Here is a 13285-nt window from a genome sequence, read left to right on the forward strand (position 1 = left end):
CTTGGACAGAGTGCTTTCCATCTCTGCAAGTTAAGAAAATAACAGACTTACCCAGTGCTGCTTGTGTATGCCTGTCCTAATACGCAGTCTTCAGGAGGGGATTCTGGATTAAACCAAAAGTCAGCAAAGCACTTGCTGGATTCTGACTTCACAGGTGCTGAACGCTCAAATCCATAATCACTGCAAGAACCCACAGAGAATATGTTAGCTGTCCTGATTTTTCATAAATCTGTTTTCTGGGTTAGAATAGGAGTAAAGGAGAGTAATTTTAATGTTATCTGGTAGGAGGTTAGCATCCGGGTTGATCAGTCCAGTTCTGCTCTCAGACCAGAGTTGTGTAGTACATATGAGGGCAGAATGGGTTGTACACAGAATCCCCTCTATTTGCAGTTAGGTTTCTTTTAAAGAGCTCCCTTTACAATTCAAATCAATACATGTATCCTCTTTCTCTTCTGCTTCACTTGTGACTGCAGAGGATTTGTACTAAAGGTCAATCCCAATGGTCATTATTCAAATTTTACTCAGTGGCAGTTTATCTGAATAAAACATCAGGATTTGTCCAGTCAGGTGAAAATGATTGTTCCTTCAAAAATGTCAATGGTTTTCTTATTTCATTTTTTTCAAAAGAAAATTCACAGCACGCAGCTTCCGTAGCAACAAACATATCTTGGCATTTCTCTGCCAGATTGTGAAATTCTACATAATTTCTTGCAATATCAACCCACATAAAACAGAAATAAAATTACTGAAATATTTTTTCTCTTTACCCAGAAACAAATGTAACACATGGGAAAAACAATCTGCCATTGAAATCCCACTGGATTGTTTTATTCTTGGTTTTTGTTTGGGGAAATGTGGGTTTCACATTCCATCATCTTTCGGATACTGTACAGTCCATAGAAAGGCTCACCATAAGAAGTCAGAGTTCACACACTCGCAAACTTTGGATGTGAGAGCTGACGTGAAACTTCTTCCTTTAATGCACCATGATGAAATTTTCCTCTTCCGAAAGCTTCTTCGTTGACCCATGATGCAACGGTCCCCCTGAACATTAAAGCACTGAACTGTAATAACCAAACCACCCTGTCATGAACTCCATCTAATCATCATCTTAGGTTGTGTAGAGGAAGGCTAGTCTTGTAGCTGAGGCACTCGACTGGGACTCTGGAAATACAGGTTTAATTCTCAAGCGTGTTACAGGCAACCTAGGCCACCTTCAGCATGTCACTTTAGACAAGATTTTCAAAAGTCAGGATTTTTTGTGTTTTGAAATAACTACTAACCTAGTGGGTAGAATACACATCCAGGGTATAGGAGACTAAAATTCAAATCTTTTCTCTGCCTGATTTAGACCGATTTGACTACCAGCTTCCCATCTCCCAGATAAGTATTCTAGCCAATACAGTACACATTTATTCTTTCTTATTCTCTGCCTTTGTCCTTCTCTTTCCCTTTTTCTATTTTACACAAACAAGCACATATGCTTTGGCTCTTGGAATTACAAGGCTTGAGCCTAACTCTCTTTATGGATCCAGTGCTAGGAGAGACATTTTCTAAAGTGCAGAAGACCAAAATATGCACAAAAATGTAGATCCAGTTCCTGCAATTATACACGCAACTCAAGCATTTGTGCCTGCAAAGGGGTCATTTAAGCACGTCCTGCACTAATAATTGAGTGGTTGCTAACACAGGATCATTTTAAAAAAAAAAAGCGTACTTGTTTCCAGTTTCTGGGAAGTATGATTTCAGTGCCTCAACACACTTTTTTTGTTATGGCCTAAACCTACATAATACTTTCAAGTGCGTGTCATGCCTATATTAGGAGTATAGGAGTAGGAGCATGACAGCAATGGCACAATAGCCAAGAGTGAGAGTTAAAGGAAAGTTTGTTTGGAATAATATAAATTGGCAGGCAAGACGAAACCTGGAGAACACATGGACGAGGAAAAGAGAAAAAAACTGACAGTGATCATGACTAACAGCAATATATCTCATGTAGTCCAAAAGACTAGCACACTACTCTACAGACAATACAAGATAAAGAGAATGAGAACCAGAATGCAGGTAAAATTGAATTTGGCCAGCACAGAAGACATTAGCACAGCTAATGCATTACTACAGATTTGGTATTGCTCAAGTTGTTTGGTATTGCTCAAAACAACTGGACTCTATTATATGATTGTTCCACTGAGATTCTAAATTTCTTTTGGAATGGGTTTTTACTTATGCTGATTTACATTCAAGTACCATATGTAGTCAGGAAGCTGGCAAAACATGACTACATATTCAAATTGCTTCAATCAGTACTATAGATTTTGGCTTACAGTGTGTGTCTCAGAATCCAGAAGGACCACCTATTATTATGGCAAATCACCAAGTACACTTCCCTCCACCCACAGACCACCATTAAGACAATAAAGGGAACACAAAATCTATTCTCCCTTTACACTAAGCTATTTTGAAGTCACTAATAGTTGTAAAAAATAAGCTTTGCTCTTCCTTTCAAATATCAAGGATAATCAAAGTTGGGAGCTGGAATCTATGCTTAATGGCAATGGTTTGTGTAGCAGAATGGATACGAATATTGTTAATTTAAGAGCACTGTTTGCTCAATACCTGAAGATTTGTGAGGTCCCAAGATTCATAGTCATCTTCAGTGCACTGCCTTGGGAAAGATGGTCTGAAGTCTACTTTCACCAGTTCCCAATCAGAACGATAACTGATGTGTCCAAAAACTCTGAACAGAAAGATTTTAAAAAGTTGTATGAGAAAGCAAGACCATACATTAGAACTTTCTAATTTTTATTTACTTTTGCCCACTATTTACATTGCTCTCTGTTGAAAGGAAAGCACTGCAGACTTATTTTTCAGCATTTTTCTTCTCTTTTGATGTAAAAAAGGAAACAAATGCCAATTGTTTACAGGTCCCAACAAATGAATAAAAACTATACTACTCATTTATTGGAGAACCATTTTACCATAAAACTATCCAGGGATGAAGGTAGAAATATGAATTTTTGATATAATAGAGGACATGGCATTTTAGATTAACTTTTTTGGTAGGTATATTTTGAGATGTTGCAGCTGAGATAAGGGATAGTGAATGTTATCTAGATCTGGAATGGGTGCAAGGAGTTAAATTTCCAACTCTGCCTCTGACTTGCTATATGACTGTGACACAAGTTCCTTTGTGCTTTTGTGCCTTCCCTTACTCAGGCCTAAAATGGAAATATTACTAGTGATCAAACCTATAGAAATGTAGAGAAGCTTTATGATGAATGATGTGTAAGGCACTCTGAGATTTGGGACAAGTGCAAAGAAGGCATCATTATAATTATTTTGAATCAAGGTATTGTATTGGAAATTGTGATTCCTCTTCCTGAGGTATTACACCTAATGCTCCGTGGCTTAGCTTTAGTAAAGGAGTCACAAACAGTAAGATTCCTCTTGAGCAACCTCTTGAACAAAATGGGAAGATCTTTCTGTTACAAAAAATAGGCTATGGTTTCAAAACAGGGAACGCTTTTGAAGACAGGACATTTATTTCCAAAACAAAATGGGTAAGTGTAACATCCAGCAACAAATTAGTAAGAATGAAATCCTATTTGGGAAAAAGTCAGATATGTCTGTGGTTTGCATTGCAGCTTATTCAGGCTCATGTGGTTTACTTGCCAAAGAATTCAAGGCTGATTCTGAAGCCAGCAGTTTCTATGCAGTTCCTCCACAGAGCTCATATTTTGGGCATTAGCAGCCAGCCCACCCAGACTAATTTACTCTTTTGATTGTGCCTGTTAGTTTGGCTAAACTGCAGACATAGTGGCTGCATCTACACGTCACCATACAGCAGGATGTAGGTGGCCAGGCCTGCAGATAGGTCCTGGAAGAGCAATGAAGGGGTCAGCAGGGCAGGGGCACTGGTTACTTGGGGATCTCTCCCCAAGAGGGGAGATCCAAGAGGCATAGTCTGAGACATGAGCCAAGGTCAAGATCCAAGGGTCAGAGAACCATTTCCAAGTTCCAGGAAAAAAAAATCCAAGATCAGAGTCAAGGAAGCCAAGCCAAATAAGGATGCTAGGGAAACCAGAGAGATCAAAGGTAGTGCCAAGTTTCAGGAGAAATCAGGGTCAGGAAAAGCCAAGGATGGGTCAGAAGTCAGGAGAATCAGGGAGGTATGTGAATTTGAGGTTTGCCTGAAGCTGTGTCAAGGCATATCTGCAGCTTGAGGCTGCAGGTGCATTTAAAAGGGATGAGTGGTGCTTTCAGCAGCCAGTCTGGTTGCAGAGAACTGAGTCAGTCCAATCAGCCAGGAATCAGGGTCAGGTGTGGTAACTGAGGTTCTTGGCCCAGCCAGGCCTGCTGGATCAGAGTTCCTGATGGCAGAAAACTCTTGTCAGGACTTTGTGACTCATGGGACCCTCTGTAGCCCCTCCACACCCCCAGTCATGTGTTGTCTCTGCTTCTCTTTGGCTGTCCCCTGCTTTTAACAGCTGTTCACTTCAAAGGTACAGGAATGGACACAGTACAGCTAGGACAGAGCTGTGGGTCTGAGAAGGGGGAGAGGTGGAGGGTGGGGAACGGTACCAGAATGAGGGGAGTGTGGCCAGCAGAGGTAAGGCTGGGGCATGGGCTAGGTTGGAGGCAGCACCGTGCAGGGTGCAGTCAGCGGTATTATAGTGTAGGGGTGAGTAGGGGACACTGGGGTGGGGCAGCATGGCATAAAAACATTGCTGTAGTCAAATAAGACTGTATTAAAAGACATTACACAACCCCTAAATTTGAACTGCTCCCTTGTTACTGCCTTCCAGTGCTTGGCAGAAGAGTTCAATTTTCATGTATAAAATGGGTATCAGATACCCGGGCCAGATTTAGCCTGCATCACCAGGGGCTGAATGATGATTTAGCCCCATCATTCGGCCCCTGGTGCTGGTCCTGGGTCCAGAGTAGACCCACATATTGCACATGGCATACAACCAATTCTGGCTGCATAAGATGCCTGTTCTGGCCAATCCAGGACCCATGATGCATGTTGTACCTCCCCCAGCCAGTCTGGGATATGAACCACATGTGGCACCTGCCCTGGCTGGCCTGGGACCCGTGCTGCACATGGCAGCCCCCCCCAGTCACTCTGGGACAAGTGTCACAATGTGTGCAGCATAGGTCCTGGATTGGCCAGAAAGGACACCATGTGTGGCACATATCCCAGACCACCTGGAGTGATCACCGTGTGCACTGGATGCAGCATTTGGTGGGGAGGGTGTCTGTGGGCCCAATCTGGTCCATGGGGCTGTCCAGATGTTTTTCATCCAGCTCATGGACTAGCTCAGCACCATTCATTCAGTTCATGGGACCAGATGTGTTTGACATCCCTGACGTAAAACATATCAGTAAAAAAGTTTGGTTGTCAGTAAAAAATCTGCATATTGCCAGTAAAAAAATATTCTTGGGTTGGCAACCTGATTAGTATGACCAGGCAAAAATATCTCCTAGTTTCACTTAGTCTGAGACTGGAAATCCCACTCAGGACACACAGACTATAGGAGAACTGATTAGATATCTGAGCTAAAGAAGTGTATGGCACCGTTAATCCTGTTTTAGCAAAAATTGTATTTATTTAAATAATTTAGGCAAAAAGAAGTGATGGTGTCTCTGTGGAAAGGGACATAATGGTGCATGAGTTGGACCTGTTGCAATTAAATTTTCATCCCATTTATCTCTGTCTCTGGAATATAGCTAGATGATAGGCTGTAGTTTATTGTAATACAATGTGGGTGTATAAATTCATCAATACAGGGCAGATTAAGAGAGCACAGCTGAAGAGAGAAATGGGTTAAGGAATATTCATATAAACTGAATATGTTCAAGTCGGCAGACCTTGATGAAATTCACCCTACAGTACTTGAGGAACTAGCTCAACTAATCTCTGAATTATAAATGATTACTTTTGATAATTCATCTGGACAGGGGATATCCCAAATGATTGAATAAGGAGAAACAGAAAGAAAAGAGGGCCTGTGGAATTACCGTCAGTCTAAATTTCATACCTTGAATGATACTAGAACAAATTATTAAACTATTTATAAGCACCAGGAAGATAACAAGGTGGTAAGAAACAGCCAGTGTGGATTACTCAAGAACACAGACTGTTGACCCAATCTTATTTCCTTTATTAGTATAATTGGCCTAAAGAAGAAAGTGGCAGATGTGACATGGTTTGACTTCAATACATTTTTGATGCTGTTTTACATGATATTCTCATAAGCAAACTATGGAAATATGGTCCAGATGAAATAACCATAAGGTGCACGGCTAAAAAACAGCTCTCAAGAACTGTAAAAGGTACAGGCTCAACCTATAATTGGGTGCTCAACAATTTTGATATGTGTTTGCAGTATTTTGGGCATGGAATAAAAATAAGGAATCAGATTTTTTTCAGTGCACCTTTTATTTTTAGTGCACTTAACCCATTGGACTTTTTCCTAGGTTATTTGATTGCTTTAGGATTTTATAAGGGATATAGGCATTCAAACACTTGAGCTGTGCTTATCAATTTATATTTGGGGAAAAAAGCTGTTTTTTCCTAAAACTGAACCTGAAAACTTGGGGTTGACTTAATACCTAGACTTGGAACTATATAGTAAATCCTACAGATGACACAGGAAGGAGAAAGTATTAGCAATGGAGGACAGGATCAAAATTCATAGTGATCTTGATAAATAGGAGAAATATTTTGAAAATAACAAAATTAAATTGAACACAGACAAGTACAAAGCACTACACTTAGGAAAGAGAAATCAAATGCACAAATACAAAATGGAGACTGACTCAATTGACAAGAGTCACAAAAAAACCCAACAATCTGCAAGTTATAGTGGATCACAAACTGAGTGTGAATAAACAATGTGATGTTGTTGAAAAAGTGGCTAATCTCATTCTGGTCCACAATAACAGTAGTGTTATTTGTAAGATATAAGGAATAATTATTTCATTCTTCTCAGTGCTGGTAAGGTTTCAGCTGGATTGTAGTTTTGGCATCACATTTTAGGAGAGAGTTAGGCAAATTGGATAGAGTCCAGAGGAGAACAACACGAATGATAGGAAAGTTAGAAAACATGACCTGTGAGAGAGACTGAAGGAACTCAGCCTGTTTTGTCTAGCAAAAAGCAGACTCAGGTTAGACATGATAACAGTCTCCCTATACATAAGAAGAATAATGATTAGTTGCTTCCTATGTCAACTGTCAGTGGGACAAGAAATAATCAGTTTAATTTGTAGCAAAGATTTAGATTAGAAACTAATAAAAAAAAATCTACCTGTCAGGGTAGTGAAACACTAGAACAAGCTAACTAAAAAAATTGTGGCATCTCTGGAGGTTTTTAAGAACAGATTACACAATCAGCTGTCAGAGGTGGTTTAGGATATTGAATCTTGGCTCAGAGCAGGGCACTAGACTAGGTAACATCTTGCAATCCCTTGAAGCCTTACATTTTCATGGGACACCAATACTGCGTTCATCAAGTAATCTACTCACATGTGACACAGAAAATAAATCTCTCCCTCTTTGGCTCTAGATTTATAGATCTCCACTATGTGAAGTACAGCAGTGGTTCCCAAACTTCTTTCCACTAACAGACCACCATTATCTCCCAACATTTCTTGTGGACCACCATGCCACTTCATTATCAAATGTCTCACTGTAAGGGCAAGAGGAAGAAACGTGCATGCAATCTGTGGGCTGGCTGTATACTGTTTATCATGGCTCCGTGGACCACCAGTGACTCATGCAGCACAGTTTACAAACCACTGAACTAGAACAAAATCTGCATTTGCTAAGTCTCACTTCTTCCCAATAGGCCATCCAAGAAACAGACACACACGCTTCACCTAAGATATATCTTAAATAAAGCACAGCACGCATATTATACATCTAACCTTACTACTGGTTATGTAAATCTCACCCTCAAGCTTATAGGATTCAAAGGAGTTCAAAAGGCTGGTACCAATCTGTAGCACAGCTTCATGAAAATGAACAGAGGAAAACAACATCACTTTCCCATGTAAAATTGTGGCCTTGGGGATAAATATCATAGTCAGATTTTCAAAGACTTTATCATCTAATATGCAGCCAAAATAGTGAACTGTTCTGAAAATATAGTCTTAAGAAAATTACAATATTAAAAACATCTAACTGTATGCTAAAAGATCTTGCAAAAATAATAATAATAATAACAACCTACCAGAGCATTCTATTTGATTAATTGGGCTTTATTAGAAAGCCATCAAATAAATTCTGTTGTAACCATGAAGGATGATGCAGCAATACATATTTTTTAAAAGAAATTCTAATTACCTTAGCAATTCATTTATTTTTATTTGCTAGAACTTGGGTTGCATAATTCTAACTTCTGTATTCCAATTGTCATAACTTTGTAAACTTGCTCCAAGTTCACCTATAAGCACATAATTTTAATTTGATGGCATCCTTATACAGACAGGAAAAGCTTAATGCAATTTTTAAGCTAGCTAACATGTTCACTCAAATCTAAGTCAACCTGAATTTAAGATGACCTCCCATTAGATTTTATATATGGAAAACTTATAAATATGTTATAATTTTCCAGGTACAGAATCTAATTATTGGAGGGTTGTCTTAAACTCATCCCCCTCCCTCTACTATAGCAGGGAAAGCAGTCACTGGGGGAGTCAGATGACTGGGAGGGGGTTAGGCAGCCCGCTTGCCCTCTGTCTCCCCTCTTCTTCCCATTGCAGGCTTTCTGGCCCCCTCACCATTGGCACCGCTCACAGATTCTGTTCCTCCCTCACTCCCAGTAAACTCTATCCCTCCACCCCCAGTCCCCACAGTCTCTGCCTCTCCCCCTTCCTCCCTGCGGTCTCTGTTTATTCCCTCCTACTCCCTACAATATCTTCCTCTCTGCTCCCCAGTCTCTGCCTCTTCTCCCCCCACTTTTCACAATCTCTTCCTCTTCCTCCCACCCCCCTGGGCTCTGCCTCTTCCTCCCTCTCCCTCCACCCTTACTGACAGACACTGCTCAGACTCTATCCCCTCCCTGGACCACAGCATGTGGAAGCATGGCCCTAGCTGAGCCGTACAGCAGTGTTGGCACTATTGATTGGCCAAGCAGGGGATGGAGCTTCCATGTGCTTCACTCCTGGGAAGGAATCTCATCCAAGCCAAAACCATACTGTACCTGACAGTAAGAGAGAGAAAGAGGCAGAGCAGGAGGCAGAAGCTGCAGAGGGCAAACAGAGGATGGGCAGACAGCTGCTGTGGGTCTGACTCTGGTCTCAACCCAGACTCTGACTCACACCTGACACCAGCCTCCAACTCTGCTTTGCACATGAATCTAAGATGCGAGGCCTTTCCCCAGTACTGACTGGGGGGGGGGCAGTTTGCCTTAAATTCCAGTAAATACAGTAGTTCAAACTTTGTTCTTAAAGGATGTTGGCTATTTCTGTCCTTGATAAACTCCATAATTGGGGGAACTAATTTAACAGAAATTAAACAAAATTATATTCTCTTACTAGAAATGTATGTTTTTATGTAGAGGAGAGACTCATTTTCGATGAATATTTATGTGTTTATTTTTCTAGCACTTGCTATCTGATCTTAAAGCATGTTATTGAAATTGCATTTCCTTAAATCATATAAGCATTCATCTCCCTCTGGCAAGTGTCTTCATCATCAGGCTATGTAGTCATGTTAAAGTTTCTCTCTGGTTAAGCATGGGTAGGCAGCATCTGAATGGAGGTTTTAAGAATCTATATTTTGGACTTGGATACCTAAAGTGACAGTTAGACATCAAAGTATCTTCATGGAGCTAACCCTGAGCTACTTAGCAAATGTCCAGTTGTAAATAGGCAACAGAGCTGGAAAAGGGACCCCAACTCCCTGGGTATGTTTACATGAAATAATTCAAGGTACATTACCCTAAATATAAGGTGCATTAGGGCACACATCTACACATGCACACCCTTAACGCACTTTAAAAATGACAAATTTAGGCTATTTGTGCCTAAATTTGATACCTGCAAATCAAGGTCCCCACAGTGAAGGAGGGAGTGAAGCAGGGGCAGGCACTGCCTAGCCATGGTGGAGCAGGGCACGGACCACAGCCCTGGCCCAGTCCCCACCCCTGTCAGGAAGAGCCCAGCACTGCCTTAGAGGCCACCTGCCCTTGCCATGCCTGCAGGTCCAGGGGCCACACATCCCCCATGGCTCCCCCAGGGGTGCATGTAGCAGTGTGATCTGCCCCCAGATGAGCCATGTGGCTCCATCCCACACCCTATCCTGCCCTGCCCCGGTTGGGCAGCGCCAGCCCCAGCCCCAGCCCCACTCCCTCCCTCACCACAAGGGCCTCCATCTGCCCCCCCCCCACTCCTTCCCTTCCCCTACCCCTACCCCCCACAACAGACTTACCAGCCAGACACTGCTCTCCAAGCTGCCGGGCTGGCCCTGTGGATGTACGAATGCACGAGGCATTTACTGGCAACATTAGTGCCGATACAATATGGACTGATGTATTGGTGCACCTCTAGTAGAAGCCTGCCTAACCTGCTTAATACATATTAAGATGATGCACATTAAATTTAGGCGTGCTTAAATGCACCAGTAGACACACCCCCACCAGTTATTTACATACTAGGCTTTGCTTTCTCTTGCCCTCTAATTTCTGAATTAATCACACAAAAAACTTATCAGCTGTGCTTCTGACCACAGAACAGACTAAATATTCAAGAATGTGATTTTTAAAGGTACTCAGGGAGTCAGGGAGCCTCTCTTTCCCATTAACTTTCAGAGGGAGTTGGGCATTTAATTCCCTCAGGCTCCAATGAAATTCCCAGCCTACATCATGTGAAAAACAGATGGCAAAGGCTTCATTTAATAGAACTATTCATGGAAATAAATTATGCTGCAAAAGTGTGATTTGGGATTTTTTCACCATAATCAGGCTTCCTTGCTTGCATTAGCAGGAACTGGGGCTGTCGGAGGATTTACTGTACTAGGAAAATGTTTTAAATTGTCATATTTCAGAGATTATTATTCTGAGACTAGTGCAATTTCAGATTCAGTATTTAATCACCTTTATGGCTCACTAGACATCTGCGGTCACCTGTGTAATCACAACAGCAACCTTCTCTGTTCTCTATTTATGTAATAAAGACCTCTGAGCTAGGTGGTTTTTGATACCTCATGACTGGCTACAAGAGTATAAGGTCTTCCGCTTCACCTCAGGTAATAATTGGTAGGGAAAATCATTAATGAACTCAAAAACCAGGAAAATATTACAGAAAAAAGCACCAACAATCTTTTTATGTGCTAACTGCTTTTATTTTAATTGTTTGCACTGGGGCCTCATATAGACATTACATTTCTCCTAAGAGAATTTCTGTTCTCCTGGAAGAAACCAAACGCATATAAGCATTCGTACTGTTTCTTCTGAACAGAAAATGGTGACTCTGAGAGAAAAATAACCCAGCTTCAACCAGCTAGAAGTCACTTCAGCAAGAGTTTCTCCTGGGAGAATGAACGTTTACATACTTTCCTGTGGCTTAACTATTCCCAGAGACTAAGAAGAGTAGAACTGTGGGGAAAGGCTTCTATGCCTTCCAGAAACTAGGGTCAACCTGGTCCAGGGAAGGCATGGGGCACATAGACTCCTACCCCTCCTTTTAGGTAGGTGAGGAGCAACCACCAGCTGGTGTCCCCTCTGGCTCCTCACACATTGGTGTCCTTGGGGTGAGAAGCAGGCAGGTGGCTTTGATTTGCCATTGCATTTTCATTGGGAATGGAAGGCCCAAGGAGCAGTGGAATGGAGACAGTTGCAGGATAAATGCTTGTACTGTGTTCCCTCTCTGGAATCATTTCTAGCAGCGGAAATTGCCCACTGCTAGAAATGAATGTTTTCATATGATTCCTGGTAGTGCCTAGGGTCCCAAGGTGCTGGACACTATAGAGAAAGGCAATGAAAATCAAGTCCCTGTTTCAAAGAGTTTATAATCATAACAAGCTAGTATGCAGGGCAGTTAAGCAAACAGAAGGGAAGGGAAAGCTGAAGTAACAGTAAGGGGAATAAGCTCTCATCAGTCAGCACAGATCTCAGCTGGCCTCCTGCAGTCACTGGCAATTGATAGGGCTTTGTACACATTACAAAAGAACACAAAGTAAAGATTTCAAGGAAGTTATTTTCAAAAAGATAAGTTATACATTGTCATGAATATAATTTTCTGTTTAAAGGACTGATATTTTCTTAAAAGATAAAGAAAAAATAGGCATTTAAGGAAGTGCTTAGCTTCTAGTATTTGCCCCTAATTTGCCCTCACATCGTTGTCAATAAAGGGTAAATCCACCCAAATCAATGGAAGCACACTGGTATAAAGTGAAGAAAGACAAATGATACAAATGAGAGAAGAATCAGGTGCTTTGAACCTGCCCATACAGACTTTGTTATACATCAAGATTATGATCCAACACAGTTTTCTACCTAGTATAACATATTTTCATTTTATTACACAAATATTTATGTCATGATTTGTGTTTGCGTACTGTATATAGAGATGATTGCATAATAACTGAAAAATAAATTCTTAGTTTTGTATATTGTGGATGGGGGGTGTATGGTGGGGGGTGTATGTATGGTGGTGTGTATGGTGGGGAATGTGCTAGGATGTGGGGGGTCTGGCTCTGCTAAACTGAGGACTTATATATGAATATCTCCCTAGATGTAGAAGAAATGAGTACTATGTAGTGACCATGACCAAGAAGGTTTGCATAGTTTCTTTGGACAATTAACTTTCTAGCCAGATGCCTCTGAGGGGGGTGCCTGACTGAAGAAGAGCACCAGCATTGAGTGTTATGATCAGAACAGTGAGGATGCCACCTAACCTAGTTCATTCACACGAATTTTATCTGTGGTAGTTTGAATAATTTAATTAAGCACAAGAGCAGAATTCACCAATTCATCACAAGTGTGATAAGAAAAACTTTCTCCGTGTAAAAAGAGAAAGTCTCTCCTTTTATCTTTTTAAAGAAAGATTGTACAATTTCTATGAGATTCCTCTTTTATCAGAAGATGAGTATTTAGTTATAGTCTACATTTAGGTGCATGTCTACCTTGCCTAGAAACATGAACCCAATGTTAGCGTTTTTTAGGCTGTATTGTTTAGGGTAGTGTTCCTGAAAGATTGTGGCTGAAGAAGAATTGTGTTGCATTTCCAAATCTCTTATTCTGCCTACTAAAGGCTGTTCCTTTAAAAAAAAAAAAAAAAA

At 41.0% G+C, this 13285-nt stretch overlaps 1 protein-coding gene across 6 annotated transcripts in view; it reads right to left on the reverse strand.

Moving 5' to 3' along the window:
• Positions 1-13285, reverse strand: part of SORCS2 (sortilin related VPS10 domain containing receptor 2) — an 882674-nt gene that overhangs the window by 58866 nt on the left and 810523 nt on the right. For all 6 annotated transcript variants that reach the window (XM_019526396.1, XM_019526393.1, XM_019526392.1 and 3 more), the window contains exons 14-16: positions 2617-2737; positions 911-1044; positions 52-180 (exon numbers count right to left, since the gene is read on the reverse strand). In XM_019526396.1, the coding sequence (XP_019381941.1) occupies positions 52-180; positions 911-1044; positions 2617-2737 (384 nt within the window). The remainder of the gene's footprint in view (positions 1-51; positions 181-910; positions 1045-2616; positions 2738-13285) is intronic.

This window comes from Gavialis gangeticus, unplaced genomic scaffold (genome assembly GCF_001723915.1).
Source record: "Gavialis gangeticus isolate Ggan-Ray unplaced genomic scaffold, GavGan_comp1, whole genome shotgun sequence".
Taxonomy (NCBI): Eukaryota; Metazoa; Chordata; order Crocodylia; family Gavialidae; genus Gavialis; species Gavialis gangeticus.